Source organism: Myotis nattereri (genome assembly GCF_964212035.1).
Source record: "Myotis nattereri genome assembly, chromosome: 2".
In the NCBI taxonomy this organism is placed as follows: domain Eukaryota; kingdom Metazoa; phylum Chordata; class Mammalia; order Chiroptera; family Vespertilionidae; genus Myotis; species Myotis nattereri.
Genome location: NC_138076.1, coordinates 57210341 through 57227111, shown reverse-complemented (window position 1 = coordinate 57227111; position 16771 = coordinate 57210341). Strand labels below are relative to the sequence as shown.

At 41.9% G+C, this 16771-nt stretch overlaps 1 protein-coding gene across 3 annotated transcripts in view; it reads right to left on the bottom strand.

Moving 5' to 3' along the window:
• Positions 1-7796, bottom strand: part of OBI1 (ORC ubiquitin ligase 1) — a 42078-nt gene extending 34282 nt beyond the window's left edge. Inside the window, exon 1 of one of the 3 annotated variants that reach the window (XM_081115085.1) lies at positions 7665-7796. Coding sequence is in view for 1 of the 3 variants with exons in the window: in XM_081115084.1 (XP_080971210.1) it covers positions 7665-7736 (72 nt within the window). In the remaining 2 variants the exon portion in view is untranslated. Of the gene's footprint in view, positions 1-6995; positions 7452-7664 lie in introns of those variants that run through there. The other 2 variants (XM_081115084.1, XM_081115086.1) reach the window with 2 other exon arrangements.
• Positions 7797-16771: the final 8975 nt, after the last annotated feature.

The following is a 16771-nucleotide window of genomic DNA, read 5'->3' as shown; positions in this document are numbered from 1 at the left end:
CTAGCAGGGAAAAGGGTTTTCTTGAGTTCTGTGAGCTGTTCTAGCAGATTAATCAAATCCATGGAGGGGGTCCTGGGAAGCCCTGATTTATAGTCTGTCAGTCCGAAGTACTGGTAACATTCTGTACCTGTGACTGATTGGCTTGTGAAGAAGTGAGGAGGGCAGACTTTGTGGGACTAAGCCCTTTCTTTACCCATGGGAGAGGAATCTGAGCCAGAGATAGCAAAAGTTCCTAAAAAGTATGAAGAATGGGACCCAAAGCACAAGGGGGAGATTTTGGCTTATACAGGAGTGAGAATCTGTCTTCCATTGTAAGAAAAGGGAAGAACTAACACAAAGCATTTGGAAAATCTATTGATAGAAGATTACAGAACTCATGTTGCAACTGTTCTAATTGCTTATATTCTGTCAGTAAATATGAGGTGAGATTACCTGCTGAAAGTGAGAAACGGAGGAGGACATCAAGTTGAGAAAATAAAAAAATAAAGCAGTTATTTTTAAAAGTGAGAAAGTAACTTTACTAGGTACATGTAGCAAGATTGCCAAACACTACTGAGTTCCTATTTGTGGTTTTAACTGTAAAGATGAATTAACATAGTTGTGTGTTTTCTTGCCAACGTTTAGCTACTCAGGTTCAGGCAGGAAGTAAATGAGTTGAAGTTTTGCCAAGGAGAAAGAGAGAGACAAGGGACTGATGATAATAAATGACCATGGTTAATAAGGGAAATGAGTTCTTGAACGGTAAAGACAGTGAAAAAGTGGGAGAATTATAGAGTCAATGGATGGGTCTGGGTCAAGCTGAAGTACTGCTACAGAGTAGGTATGATGGAAAGAGGACCAGAGACTGGAATGCTTATCGTCAAAATACTAGAGGAGGTACAGCTGCGTTCTCTGTTTTGTCTTGAACCATCTTATCTGACATAGTCCTATTTCTCCCTTAATCTCATGTAACACGTGGTGTTAACATATTTTCTATGGTGACAACTTCTGAGAATCCTCTGTAACTAGACCCCAGTAAAGTGACAGAGCTTGAGAAATAAACCTGGGGCTGACTCCAGTTCTGTCTCTGAGCTATTTGACCTTGGGTAAGCCCTTTAGTTAAAAGGGGCATCTTTCTGCCTCTGAAACTGTAGTTTAACCTAGTACACTTTTCATTCAGGTGTTAGCAATACCTCAAACAAACAAACAAAAAAGAAGGAATGAAAAGGTAACAATATTGCTATATCCATTTGCCCAGAAGACAACTCCAGGTAAGGTTCTTGTAGCTGCCTCAACCATAACATGTCCAAAACCAAAGTTGGCCTTCTCATATTCTCTCCTCCTACACTCCTATCTAAAAGGTGAGAAAATCAAATGCTATCTCCTCTACAAGGCCTTCACTAATCGCTCCTCTTACATTCCCTCTTGTCTAAGTTAAGGGCACCACTCCCCTCCCCCGCCCCAGCCCCCGTCCTCTGCTACCACCACTTGGGCTAGAATACTCAGAGCTGTCTCTGACTCACCCTTTTTACTTCTCCTCAACATCCATTCTGTCACCAAATCCTGGTATCAGTTATCAAGTCTAAGAAGCCAGAGCTTTTAAGATGTACCAATAAGCAAAATAAATGAAAAATGCTAATTACTATGAGATGGCATCACTTGTAAGATACAATCAGGTGAATAAAAGTACATCTCAGAATAGTTAAAATATACTAAATCTGCTTGTAAATGTTATGTGCCTATCATCTATCCCTTCTTCCCATCATCACCTTAATAATGAGTTCGGGTTCTCATTCTTTGCCCTGATCTATTGTAGTAACCTCTTCCCAAGCTTCCAAATGTTCACTTCTAGCCACCTTTCATACTGATGCCAGAGCTACCTTCCTCATATAGGGATCAGCAACTTTCATTGTACTTTTGCAAAACAGCAATGGATTTTTTTCTGCTCGTAGTTTTAAGTATAGCATTCAAAAGCAACATAATCTGCCTGGTTCTTTAACAGCTATTTCCCTTGATCTGCTATTTTAATATTTGACATAACCTACAATTCAATCACACGGTCTACTTAATGTTCACCAAAAAGAATACCAATAGTGGAGGCTCCCTACTTATTTTGCTTTCATTTCTTATTTTGATTTGTCCTGTTGGTCTTCAGTTTCCCCATCAAAATGAAATCCCTCCCATCTTTGAATATGAAAATCAACTGCTATTTCTTCTGCAAATCCTTAATTAATCCTTTTTAGAAGTGCCTGGGTCTTTCTTTCTCTGATCCTCATAAGAGTCCTCCTTATGCATTGATTTAATGTTCACTTCTTTCTGTGTTGTGCTGTACTTAGAAAATTGTTTACATCCTGCATTCCTTATTAGATTTGAGGATCTTTGGGGGTAGTGGCAATGTCCTTCTCATCCTTGTATTCACCTACAGCATCTGATACAATGCCTCAAATAATCTAAAATAAACATAAATTTTTATATATTAAAATGAAAGGCTGAGATAATGCCCCTAAAAGCATTTCAACAAGCAAAGGTCAATGGCCACTGTGAAACTATGAAAAAGCAAAATTTTAATCTTTCCATTTAATTTATCAAAATATACACAAGAACAACCAGTCAAACTACCTGACTATCTGCGAAGAGTCTTTAGCAATGTCACCTACAGGAGAAATCATTTTCACTGTTCAATATCTGGTACCGTTACGGAATAGTAAGAAGCCAGGAAAATTTCAGGACAAGTGGAATAGGGAAACTAAGACAGATAGCTAAATAGCAGCTTGCAGCCACCTCATAAATCCTATTTTTCCTAAACACAGGACACTTAAGAGTAAATGGTCTGCACTTCTCCCCAACCAGAGGGTAAATAGTTTAAATTACACTACTGAGGGAGACAAATCACAGAAATCCAATTAGGTGCCATTTGCCAACCACACTCAAGGACAGAAAAATTAAGAGAATAAATCTCATTTTGGTACATAGCATAAAGCTGATAAATATTGATTCTCTCCTAGCACCTCCCCTAAACACCCAGCCTTTAAAACCCCTGAGAGTGAAGGTCCCAGGATGCTCTCCCTCCAAGAGCAAGGCCCAGCGCCATTCATTCCCTTCCTTTGTCCCTGTGTCCTTCCCCACAGGCACATATCCCGTAACCTCTAAGGGACCGTTTGAGATATGCAACCAGGGGAGCAATGGTCCTTGTTTCACTGTCCTAGTATGTTCTTACTGTGGTCAGTAAATTCTTGCTTGTTTTTCTACACTTTGTCTTTTGATTGAAATCTTTCCTCATCTCACCGGTAACAGCACTGTCACTGTCATTGTGTTGGATTTTTAAACAGTTGACTAATTCATTTCTTTGACTACATAATTATCAGATGATGACTTCTAGATTTAAATTTACCTTAGAAGTATAGAAACCTGTATAGGAGAAAGAATTATTAAACCAAATTCCAGTTCTGCTTACTTGACTATAACCTACAGGAGCAAAATACAAAGAATCTACCCCTCCCTCAACTCCTGTCCACCCATCTTCCTCAATCCAGATTCTGCTATATACAACACCAAAACACATGATAATGTTCTTTAATAAGATCTTCCCAAGATACATAAATAGTCATAATTTGCCTATGTTATTAAAGTTTATATCTAACTTAATCTCAAACGAGGTCTCTGGCAATAGAACAGTACTTTTATGAAATAAAAATGCAAGATGACAATGGCAAGGGTAAGTGACAATGCACAATCCAAACATGTGTACAGTAAGCATGCTGAAGTGATATCCGAGGGTAATGCCCCTGAGGCTAGTGAGGAGGAGAAGGAAGAGAGGATAAACCAAGGTAAGAAAGTGGGCTCTTCCACGGGAATGGGCCTGAGGGGGGACAGTCCGAGGTGCAGAATGATTAACCCTATAAAGCTGTAACTTTTCACCTTTTACTAAAACAACTGTGGGCCACATACATTTGGCTGTCACTGGTGGCAAAACACAGAGTCGGTCAATAAAAATATTTCATGCAACAACAATTTGGCTTCACGGCTTGAATTCTAATTGAAGAGATAAATATCTGGAATTATCTAGAGATAATCTCGTCTTAGCATTCTGGTAGCAGTATCAAGATGTCACTTAACAGATATCCTGGGCTAGATCATTCCTATATTTCTGCTGGTCCACTAGTCCAAGGCATGGTAAAAAATTAAGGAGAAATGGGCAAGAAAATATGTTATACATAAATAATCGCACAGGATGTGTACCTAACTTCCTCAGGACACATAGAGCTCTTACTTACAATATTGGCAGGGTTGCTAACATTATTGGGAAGAAAGAATTCACCTTTAAGACTAAGGTAGAGACAGAAGTAGTAAATGCAAAATGTCTAAACTTTCCAATTTTGAGTACTTACATTGCCCACCTGCACACTTAGGCTATCTCCACTGCTGCTTTCCAGGATATTCTTCCCCACCCCCATCCTAATCAGCATCTATATTATCTCTTAGATTTAAGGTCTTCCCGCACCCCCATCTCCTTTAAGGTAATATACACCTCCCTCACCTCCCGCCAAGTGACACTCCAAAAATAATGGCCCCTTAATTCTATTGAACAATCAAAAGAGAAGGTTGCGGATGGCAAGATTTTGGGACTAATGGTGAGGGTAGCACAAGGCTTATATGGAAGACCGCTGGGAAAGACAGACCTGCAGGCAGATCTCAGAGGCAGCTGGAGATGCTGTGTCAGGGAAGGAGTGACACTGGGAATAAGGTGCTACTCCAGGCCAGGTCGTCTCCAGTAACCCACAAGTAGAGGTGTGAATGGGAGGGTGAGTAGCAAAAGCAGATCAGATTTGCTTCAACTATACAAAAGGCTAGGGAACCAGTTAAAACGCCCAAACATCCCATGGCAATTTCCAGAACAAACAGGTACCACTCTGCTGGGAATGCAAATTATCTAGTGAGTGCTAGCCTCACAAAGCAACTGGGAAGAACCAGTTACTAGAAAAGGCTGGTTTCCTTAGTTTGCTGGCCTTCCTCTGTGCCATAGTAAAGGTTAACGTTTATTGAATATTAATTACTATGTGCCAGGCTCTATGCTAAGCACTGCATATGAATTACTACATGTAATCTTCCAATAACCACAAGCATGAATATTGATATTGTTACCATTCCCATTTTACAGCTAAGGTAACGGCTCTGAAAGAGATTAAGCAACTTGTCCTATATAAGATCACATAACTAGTAAGTGGAAGAGCCTAGATTAGAACTCAAGCAATCTGAACATAGAACTCAGGCCTGCAATCACTGCACTTTTTTGCCTCCATAGTAGACAGAAAAAAAATGCCTGTTTACAAATTGTGAATCTTTTATTATCAAACTAGAGTCCCAGTGCACGAATTCGTGCATGGGTGGGGCCCCTCTACCTGGCCAGCAATGAGGCTGATCAGGGCTGCGGGAGGTTGGCTGTCCAGCCCCCATCAGGCCCATCGGGGGCCAGTTGGCCAGGGGGAGGGACAGTGGGAGGTTGGCCAGCTGGCCCTCATCGGGGTCATCAGGCGGCTGGCCAGGAGGGAGAGACCACGGGAGGTTGGCTGTGGGAGCTCACTGACCACCAGGGGGCAGCTCCTGCATTGAGCATCTGCCCCCCTGGTGGTCAGTGCATGTCACAGCGACTGGTCAACCAGTCATGCCATAGCTTTGGCTTTTATTCTATAGATGTAATTTTAGAATACAGCTTAACTAATACAGGGAAATAAGAGGCACCAAAAGTTTCTGTTGTCATGAATGAGCTACAGTGAGTTTTTAGGAAGCAATCTACTCAAGACAAATGGCAGTCGCCCTGACCGGTTTGGCTCAGTGGATAGAGCGTTGGCCTGCGGACTGAAAGGTCCCGGGTTTGATTCCGGTCAAGGGCATGTGCCTGGGTTGTGGGCACATCCCCAGTAGGGGGTGTACAGGAGGCGGCTGATCGATGTTTCTCTCTCATCGATGTTTCTAACTCTCTATCTCTCTCACTTCCTCTCTGTAAAAAATCAATAAAATATATTTTTAAAAAATGGCAGCAATAGAGGTTCCAATCCCAAAGGCTCTGAGCCTTAGTTTTCTTATTTCAAAAAGTGGGGAAAGCAGTCTCCTCCAGCTCGCAGCCCCGGTGAGAGGAGTAAGCGAAATAACTAAACACACGCAAAAGCAACCTGCAATCTGCAAATCACTATGTGCTAGCAGGCACAGTTTTTGTTAAACACGGAAAGCATAGGGATGGGAAAATCAGCCGGGCAGAACCCGTTCTCAACACAAGTGCAAAAGACAGCCTATTAGCGAATGAAACTCGCTATAACTATACAACTAAGACCAAGTAGAACTTATTTCCCAAGGATATTTTTATCAGCCTTTAAGACTACCGTTGGAGGAAATCCACTCAGAATTTAGCACGTACTTGTGGGAACTTCATGTCAAGGCCCAAATGTAGACTTACCAAATTAGAGACACCATCTCCTCCTCCTCCTCCCAGTCATGTACGAGGCACTGGTAGCAAATACCAGTTCAAATACCACCCTCCAAGACAGCACCCTTCATCTCTCCAATCAGAAGTGATGCTCCCACAGCACAGTTGCTACTTTGTTGGCATGTCATCCTGATGGGCATCAAGAGTTACCAGTTGCTTCCCAGCCTGACTTCCTACTCTCCTTGAACTCAGTAAATTCACACACAACCCCAAACACCTAAAGCAGTTGATCCACATTGGCCAGCCCTCAAATATTCGCTCTATGAGACTATACTTCTCAATGCTAACCCTGCACCTGTAGGTTCAGTCTGCACTTGGGGGTAAACACACACATGCACATACACACACCACAGGCGTGACAACCGTTCGGGTGGGGAAAGAAATCTAAGTCTTCACAGTATCCCTCCCCCTTCTGGATCTATGGACGAGGTGACGAGAGGCTCTTTTAAAAACAGCAAACGAGGCACAAACGGAAATAGATGGATGCATCAGAACATTCAAAACCCAATGTCGAATTCAGATTTACTCTCTCCACCTTGCTTTGTAAACGCTCCAGGCACCTCTTGCATCACAAAGAGTGGGGATTGCATGTGCTGGCGAACCTTCTTGGAACGGAAGGCCGAGCCTCTCATTCCAAACACCACGCGGGGCACGTGCTAGTTACTGTTCAAGTGCTGAACCCGGAGCGAAGGGCGCTGCAGGCCGGTTAAGCCAAAGGACCCGGGAAACGGGGCTCCCGGGCCGGGGGCATGGGCACTGCGGCTGTGCAGGGGACGGAGGGCCCTAAGGGAGGGCTCCAGCAATGTGCTTTCTCGGACTTCACCAAGCGCTCCACCGGCCGGGCTGCCAGGGGCGCAGAGCACTGCAGCGCCCCGTGTCCGACCCAGCCTCCTTCCAGCCGGCGCTGGCCTGGGAGGCCGCCGGCGGCGGTGGAGCCCTCGCCGCCCTCCTTCCCGACCCCAGGCCGCTGGCATCCTCCTCCTCCTCCTCCGAAAGGCGCACGGATGAACCCGTCCGTCACCGCGCGCTCCCTGGGTCCCCCGGGAGGCGGCCCCCGGGCGCCGGCGGAGGAGGCGGGTGGGCGCCCGCACCCAGCTCGGCGCCTCACGCCCCGTCCCCGCTGCACTCGGAGCCCGCGTCCGGCTCCCGCCAGCGACTGCAGCCCCGATCCCGTCTCGGAGCCGTGCCCGGAATCGCCCATTACCTTCCCCAAGCAAATGTGGCACGTGATGGGCAGAGTGAGGGACAGTGTAACGTTCTGCACGGTCTGAGCCATGGCAGCGTTCAGAATCCCGCCAACACGGAAGTCCCGCCGACCGCGGAGCCCGGCGGCGGCGGGGGCGGTGCGAGGCCGCTACGGCAGCCGGGCAGGGCCACAGCCAGCCGGGGAGGAGGCAGAGAAAACGCGCTCTCCAAACGCCGGCCGCCGAGGCTTTCCCCTTCCTTCTTTCCTTCCTTCCTTCCATTAAAAATATATCTACATATAATAAAAACTTTCTCCTGTGCGGGCACTGCTAGATTCCCGAGAATGGAAGGGAAGCCGTTTTACGAACCGGATGGAGGATCTTGAAAGTTTAAGTGAAAGAGTAATCGTGGTGAGAGGAGAGGAAGAGAAATAAAAGCTATTTGATGCCCCAGTCTTCACCGAAGAGTGGGGTAGCGGGGAGAGTTTTCCATCTAAAGAAAAACCCTAACCAGTCTGCAGGTGCACCGGGCAGTCAAAACAGGAAGAGAAAAGGCGAGCTCTACGTTTTAAAGGTTCAAAACAACTTTCTGCCGCGCTCAGCTGTCTTTGTAAATCGTAAATGATGTGATGTCACTTGAAAACAACCCACTGTGATTCCCTCTTTATTCATTTCTGTGGCTGTTGTGGAGACATTGAATCGCAGCTTTCCCTGAAGATACGCTGTCACTGTGGGCCCCTGGTTATCATCTAAAATGAAGTTTAAGGGTCAGAGCCAAAGACACGTTGGAAGATCTTGCCTGGGAAGTATTAACCCGCCCACCATATTCACCTGACCTTGCTCCTTCAGATTACCACTTGTTCCCATCCATGGCACACGCACTTTCTGAGCAGCACTTCAAAACATACAAAGAAGTGGGAAATTGGGTCTCTGAATGGTCTGCCTCAAAACAAGAAAAGTTCTGTTGGGACGTATCCACAAATTACCTGAAAGATGGGGAAATGTGTAGCTAGCGATGGACGTTACTTTGAATAAAGCACTTTTGACGTTTCTCTTGAAATTATCGTGTTTTCTTTGATTACAAAATCCTCATTATTAATCGGTTAATAGTTAATCCGCATTTTAACCAGTTAATAGTTATTACGCATTATTAACCGGATAATAATTAATCTGCATTATTAACCGGTTAATGATTAATCCGCATTACTAACCAGTTAATAGTTAGTCCGCATTATTAACCGGTTAGTAATTAATCTGCAATACATTCACAGACCCAATTTTCCACTTCTTTGTATGTTTTGAAGTGCTGCTCAGAAAGTGCGTGTGCCATCGATGGGAACAAGTGGTAATCTGAAGGAGCAAGGCCTGGTGAATACGGCGGGTGGGTTGATACTTCCCAGGCAAGATCTTTTAACTGGTTTTGAAGTGTGATGGTGCATCATCATGAAGCAAAATTACTTTGCCATGTCTTCTGGCCCATTCTGGCCATTTTACGATCAACACGTGGTTCAAATTGATTATTTGTTGCGGTAGTGATCAGTATTAACGGTTTCACCTGGTTTTACAAGGTCATAATACACCACACCTTCCTGATCCCACCAAATGCAGAGCATTGTCTCCTTTCTGAAGTGATTTGGCCTTGCAGTCAATGTTGATGGTTGACCTGGCTCAACCCATGATTTTGTGCATTTGGGATTCTCAAAATAAATCCACTTTTCACCACCAGTCACAATTCAATGCAAAAAAGACTTTCTTTCGTGCTGTTGAAGCAACATGTTACTGATGACTTTTCGGTTTTCCATTTGTCTTTCGTTCAGTTGATGTGGCACCCATTTTCCTTCCTTTAAAATCATTCCCATTGCTTGTAAACAATTGGAAATTGTTTGCTGAGCAACATTTAATATTTCTGCAAGTTGTTTTTGAGTTTGACACGCATCTTCATCCAATAATGCTTGTAACTGTTGGTCTTCAAACTTTTTCAGTTGCCCTGGACGTTCTTTGTCTTTCACATCGAAATCATCACTTTTAAAGCGTTTAAACCAGTGTTCACAAGTATCTTGAGATGGAGCATGTTCACCATAAAGTAATGAATTAAAACTTCCCGCAAATGCTCTTTTTTTTTTTTCTGGCACGAAATTAAACATTTTTAAGCATAAAAATATCTATGATGTTAACACCTTCAGAAAATTTGACATATGAAGTTTTGAAGCTTGTTGTCAGTACAACAAAATAGCATACATACCAAGTCGCATATATATCAACATATGTGTAACTCCATCTAGTGAAAAAGTCCGCATTATTAACGGGGACACCTAGTACATCCGCAAGGTGAGAAGGCTGCAAAGCGTGTGTGCCATCCACACTCCCCAAAAGCACTTGTTTAAAGACTTCATTTCAGGTGCACAGTTGGAAATAAAAGGTGCTGTTGAACTACAAACGAGATTGTGTGAGGTTATACGTCCCCGTTTCCTTCCAATGAAAAAGAAAAAGTCTGAATGTTCCCACATGTATCGTGAATATAACAGATTTGGAATTTAACTGCAACTTTAAGTGAGGAAGAGCCAATGTGATCAATTTATGCAAACAAAAGCAATCCATGAGTAGAGCGATTTAGAAACAAATCCAATGGAATATCTTTGAGTAATATTCCTGAAAAAGACAGTGTAAGTTACAAGAAGCAGCCTAGTGGTTAAAAGAAAGAGGCTCTGGATCTGGACTGTGAGGGTATAAATCCTTGCAGGAACATTTTCCTGGCTCTACCAGCTTCAGACAATTTATTTAACCTCTGCTTCTTAGCTTCCTCATTGGTAAAGTGTGTGTGTGTGTGTGTGTGTGTGTGTGTGTGTGAAATGATGTCAATGTATTTTGCTCTCAGATCTATAAAAGAACAATAATGAGATTGAAGCAGCTAGTAATTCACTTGAAGCCCAAGTCCAGTTCAAAATAGACTCACAGGTGACAGTGAGAATTCTTCCAAACAGCTCAGTAACTTCATTTTCTAGGAATTGGAGACTGCCATGTACTTGGAATTGGGGAACTGGGCAAAATAGTCATATTGATTGTCTGTTTAATGGTCACTTTTTCAGAGTGCCTGGCACTGTTCGCCTATTTCCTGGCTGTTTGAAGTCATATTTATATGGGGACTGGAATTCACATGTTTGCTTATGCATCTTTCCCATTCCTGACTGCAGACCTCACGCTTCAGAATGAGAAAGCTGTAGATCAGTGATGGCGAACCTTTTGAGCCCGGCGTGTCAGCATTTTGAAAAACCCTAACTTAACTCTGGTGCCGTGTCACATATAGAAATTTTTTGATATTTGCAACCATAGTAAAACGAAGACTTATATTTTTGATATTTATTTTATATATTTAAATGCCATTTAACAAAGAAAAATCAACCAAAAAAATGAGTTCGCGTGTCACCTCTGACGCGCGTGTCATAGGTTCACCGTCCCTGCTGTAGATCATTACCCACTGTCATTCCAGTTTCCCCATCTCACTTAGCTCCCTTCCCCATGTTACTGTGTCCTTCCATATTCTCATCGTGCCCATTCCCAGTTCTCACCTTTCTGATATCTAAGGTGGTATTTTAGGGCTTTCAATCCCATCCTCTGAGTGGGATGTAGAACTCGGAATGTTCTACCTCTGGTACCCATCCCTGGAAACAATGCAGCAGAAAGGTGTGTTGAACACATTTTTTTTAAAAAAAAGACTTTTCCATTGCTACTGGGACAAGTTCACTTCTTGTTAGTCATCCTGGTGTTTACCCTCAGTCACAAAGATACATGTTAAAAATCATAACATACGTGTTAAGTAGAATGTTAGGATGGAGAATATTTCCAACGTCTTTTTCCATGTTTGCTGTCATTGTAACAGCTTCTCAGTGCTGTTTCAGTGCTCGTCCATATATCTATTTTTGTGCTGGTCACATTGCATTATAGTTGGTTGTTTATGTGTTTGCCCTTACAATAGACTGTACTTGAGGTCACAGATTGTATCTGATTTATCTAGTATCTGGTAGTAAATGCCTATTCCACAAACCACATTTTCTTTAGCTACAAACTACCTTTTAAAAAATAGACCCACACTGTTTTAAATATTGTCTTTACTTGTTTTTCACTTCATAATGGAAGACTGTATTGCTTTTTGCTAAATATAAAAATAATAAGGCTCATTGTAAGAAAATTAAGCCATCTAAATATATATAAAATAATAAGAGGAAGTTCCTCTACACTCATGCCTCACCTCTCTATCCTGTGTAGTAATCACTGCTAACATTCTAAAGCATATTCTTCCAAACATTTTAATTCATATATTATTGTGTGCATAAGCACAAATAGGATCATAGTTCCTTTGTTCACTAATGCTTTGTGGATGAGTACACACACACACACACACACACACACACACACACACGTGCACACATGCCTCTAAATATTACTGTTAGCAATACCAGATGATTAGGACTCTCTCTCCAGATTGAAACCAAGCCAATTCCCAGGCTTTGCTTTCAATAATGTAGATGGTTAAGACCAGGAACTATGTCTTCCCTCTGCTCTATGAAAAACATTCCTTTTTTTTTTTTTTTTTTTTACAAATACTGTTAGTCATCATTTCACCAAAATTGTTAAATAATGTTGCCAGGAAAACAAAGATTACATGGCTTATTGACTTTCTGCATCATTTCTTTCTCAAATCTTAGTAGTATGAGGTCACAGTCCTGTGACATGAGGATTCTATCAGCCACAGCACCTGGGCTGGGGTCAAACCTAAATCCTTAGCTCTAAACTTTTAGAACTAGAAAGGATCTTCAGTTTTTTTTTTTATGTAGTTCTTTCATTTCACAGATGAGGAAAATGAGACACAAATAAAATAAACCAGCAGGTAATGGTAGAATTGGAGCTAAATCCTAGATCTCACTTGGACACTCTGAGATTGTTGGCCCACTGCCTCTGAGTAAGTGCAAAATGTATTTTTATTAATAAAGTAATTCAGTAATAAAAAGTCAGTCATAATTGAATTTCTTTCCTAAGAAAACCATCAAATAGCTATGGAACACCTTTTACCCCTTGTTTAAATCAGAATCATTTTTATGATAAATTATTTAAAAGCAAGTTTAAAAAAATATAAAATCTTAAGTGCTATTAAAAATTGATTAGGAATGCATTATTCTTTCATTGACCCAGTTGAGATTGTTTTTTAATTTTTTTTGGTCAAAGCTAATAAATTTGAGTAGATGTTTCAGACAGACGTTTTGTAATCATTTGGTCATCACTCAATTAATCACAACTTCATAAATATTGATTTCAGGTTACATTTATTTTTCATTCCTGAAAGACAATCTTTTTGTTTTGTTTTGTTTAAAATTTATACCCCCCCTCCACTTGGATTGTGGTTAACACTGAGAAAACTCATAAAAGTTGTATTAAAAATTAATCAGAGGTGCTGGCCCAGTTGCATGGATGTCTTCTTCACATGGTACCATTTTCTCACAGGCTGGAAATGAGCTAAAATGTCTGAAAATATGTTTGTTATTACAGCAGAGGAAGTTGGCTTTTCTTTGCACATTTTTTAAGAATAAACTGCTGGAAGTTAACAGTCATTTATTTAATGTATTTTTATTAAAGACAATAAGGAACAACTAACTCAAAGTTTTGTTTCATGCAGCTTACACTCTAGTAGAAAAGTTATTATGCTGCACTGGCTTGGAACCAAACCCTGACCGCTTAAGTAGCAGTTGAGATGGTTTGTTGTTGTTTGTTTATTTGTTTGTTTTAATGTTTTTATTGATTTTTAGAGAGAGAAGAAGGGAAAGGGAAAGAGAAACATTCATGTGAAAGTGGAAATCGATGCGGTACCTCCTACAGGCCTCTACTGGGATCAAGCCTGAAACCTGGGCATGTGCCCTTACCAGGAATTGAAACAGCAACCTTTTGGTGCACAGACAGACACCCAACCAATTGAGGCACACTGGCCAGGGCAGCAGTTGAGGTTTTAATACTGATCTGCACATCAAGTTTTTACAAAATGACAATGTAAGGGTTGCTGAAGAAACGAACACGATATAATGAGTTACTTATTATTCCACAGAACTATAAATGTTTTATATGTGCCAGGCAATCGTCTAAGGGTTGAGTATACACCTGTAAATCTGACAAGGTCCCTGCCTGCCTTTGTTCATTCAACAAATATTTTATTGACTACCAATGATGTGCCAGTCTCTGTACGATTAATGAACCACTTTATAAATGACCCAACTCTTCCAATCCACCATAAAATGCCTATTTCTACAGTAATTTCTCTTCTGGATGCTCTTACTGTTAGTTTTCCCTTGGGATTGTGACACAACAAGTTATAATTTTAAATATTAAAAAATGTTGCAAATTAGGTGATTGCTTTACATTAGGTAATTTTAAAAAGATATTTTAGTACCATCCAAGACTGTGGTACTTCACAAATATTTCTTGATTGCTAGAAAATGAATGAAGGAAATATCTTCTCCAGGACTATCCTAATAGGAACCACAAAGACAAATAGGCTATGAGATTCACCAAAGAGTGGCATAGGGGACCTAGCTCTGAGTTACTGGCTGTTTTTGTCTTTGATAGAGCACATTCTTTTTCTTCCTGCCCTTAGTTTAGGTATGAGCAGACTTTCCAAGGTGAGATAATCCTGTAGGAACTCAAAGCCAGGCCCCTATTTTAATCCTATTTACTGAAGTCCTATAAATGTTCGTATTCTATCTGAGGGCATGTCTCCCACAAAAGCATCTTGCACTTGGCAATGGCGTCCGCAGCAACTGGCTGGAGTCTTGCTTAGTTGCTTTACCTCTTGTAGGTAAGGCATCAACACCTCCTCTGCACACCCAACATCCCCAGTCATTGTTTTAGCAGCTGAATCATTTATTATGACAAGTGTTATTTAAGATATGGCTTCATTTCCCCCATATCACTAGCCTTAACTTTTTGATCTATGATTTTTCTCTCCCCCTCACACACACCATTCATTATGACTAAGTCTCAATTTTCATTTCTTTCATGATGCTTTTCCTGTCTCCTCTAGCTTCCTTATAATCTACTTGCCCTTCAAATTTTTTTATTATTTATGATTTATATCAACCCTTTTTTATCTCATGCATTTCTCCTATAAACTCTTATTTAACATCTACTGTAGGTCAAGCACTATGACAAACGCTAAAGCTAAAAAGTTGAAAGACAGGTTCAGCCCCATCCTGGTAAAGTTTACAGTCTAAGTGCAGGAAGGAAAATGTATTACTGAGTCACCAATTATATAGTGAGTTAATTCCTGCAGTAATAGAGAGCACCTACCTCATCGAGACACAGAGGATAGATGCCTCTATTAGACTCTACATTTTAAAAAAATTTTCCCTAACTAGACTGAAGGGCCTTTACCCTTACTCCACCAATTACTTCCACTGTCTTCACTCTTCTCTCTTAGAGCACTTCCCTTCTAGTCCCAGAAACTTGAAGAGGCCTCCACAAGGCCAGTGGATTCCTTCTAAGTAGCTGGGTCTGATTATCATTCAAACAAGGCATGAAGTTATGTGATCATTTTAGAACTGTCGCATACACAAAACAACCTTTAATTTTTTTTTTTTAATTTCAGAGAGGAAGGGAGAGGAAGAGAGAGCTAGAAACAACCATGATGAGAGAGAATCATTGATTGTCTGCCTCCTGCATGCCCCACATGGAGGATCAAGCCCACAACCTGGGCCTGGGCCTGGGTCTGGGCCTGGGCCCCAACCTGGAAACAAACTGTGACTTCCTGGTTCATAGTTGGACACTCAACCACTAAGCCACGCTAGCCAGACCACAAAACAATCTTAAAGTTGTGGTAATACAATGGCTATAATATAAATCATAGTTATCTGGGAACACTTTATCTAGAGTCCTCTCATTCTTTAGCATGGCTTCATAGTGAAGGCATGCTGCTTTATCACAGTGCAACCTTTGTGACTGGGGAAGATAATATTCAGTGGGGACAAGGGCATGAGCAAACAGGCTCTGATTCACTATAAATTAAAAGAGTAACTGACACTTTTTTTCTTGCCGTGGACAAGTATTACTATACACTGAGGTGGAATTCAGTGGGAGTTGTATTTGTGTGCAAGGGCTGCCATGACAAATTACCAATAACTGGGGGGGCTTAAACAATAGAAATTTATTGTCTCGTACTTCTGGGGGCTGGAAGTCTGAAATCAAGGTGGCAGCAGGGTTAGTTCCTTCTGAGGGCTGTGAGGAAGAGTCTGTTCTGTGCTTCTTGCTGAGCGTCTGGTAGTTTGCTGGGCATCTCTGGCATTTCTTGGATTATAGAAGCATCACTCTGCCTTCCTCTTCACATGGTGGGCATTCTCCTTGCATGCATGTCTGTATCCAGATTTCTACTTTTTATAAGGATGACTTCACTTTGATTGGGGGTGTGCCTTACCTCATCTTAACAACTAATTACATATGCAGTGACCTCATTTCTGAAAAAGGTCACATTATTAGGTAATGGAGGTTAGGGCTTCAATAGCAATTTGGGGGAGGGACACAATTCAAACTATAATAGCAGTCATGAATACAGTTTACAAGGATGTCCAACGCTCTGCCCCCTGAGCACCTGGTTGTTCTGCCCTGCCTGTCCCTCTGGTCTGTGGTGAAGCTCTGATTCCAATTTGGCAAATAAGATGCAAGTAGAAGTGATGTGGTTCCTTTTTGGCTGAAGCGTTTCATTGCCTGTTCGAGGTTGCTGAGGGCTCTCTTTCACTCTGCCATTGTGACCAATAACCCCTTCAGGGTTTGCCTCAGCTATAAAGAGAGAACTGTCTCAACCTAGGTTGTATCCTTCAGAGGCTGGCCTACCTCTGGTAAATGAAGGAGGTAGGGATGTAAAGGCCTGATCAATGAAGCACAACCCTGCTGGGTCATTTAGCTCTAGAGCTTGTAATCTACTGAGGTGTTGATGGGCCTGTATCCCAGCTTGACTTTTTCCTTTGTCCAGTCCTATCTCCTCCTTTCCCTTCTGCAGGTATTGATCACAAGGGCAACTCCTGACAAATCTCCTCCATATTCAACTCTGTTTCAGTCTTCTTCCCAGAGAACTCAACCTGCAGCAATATGTGTA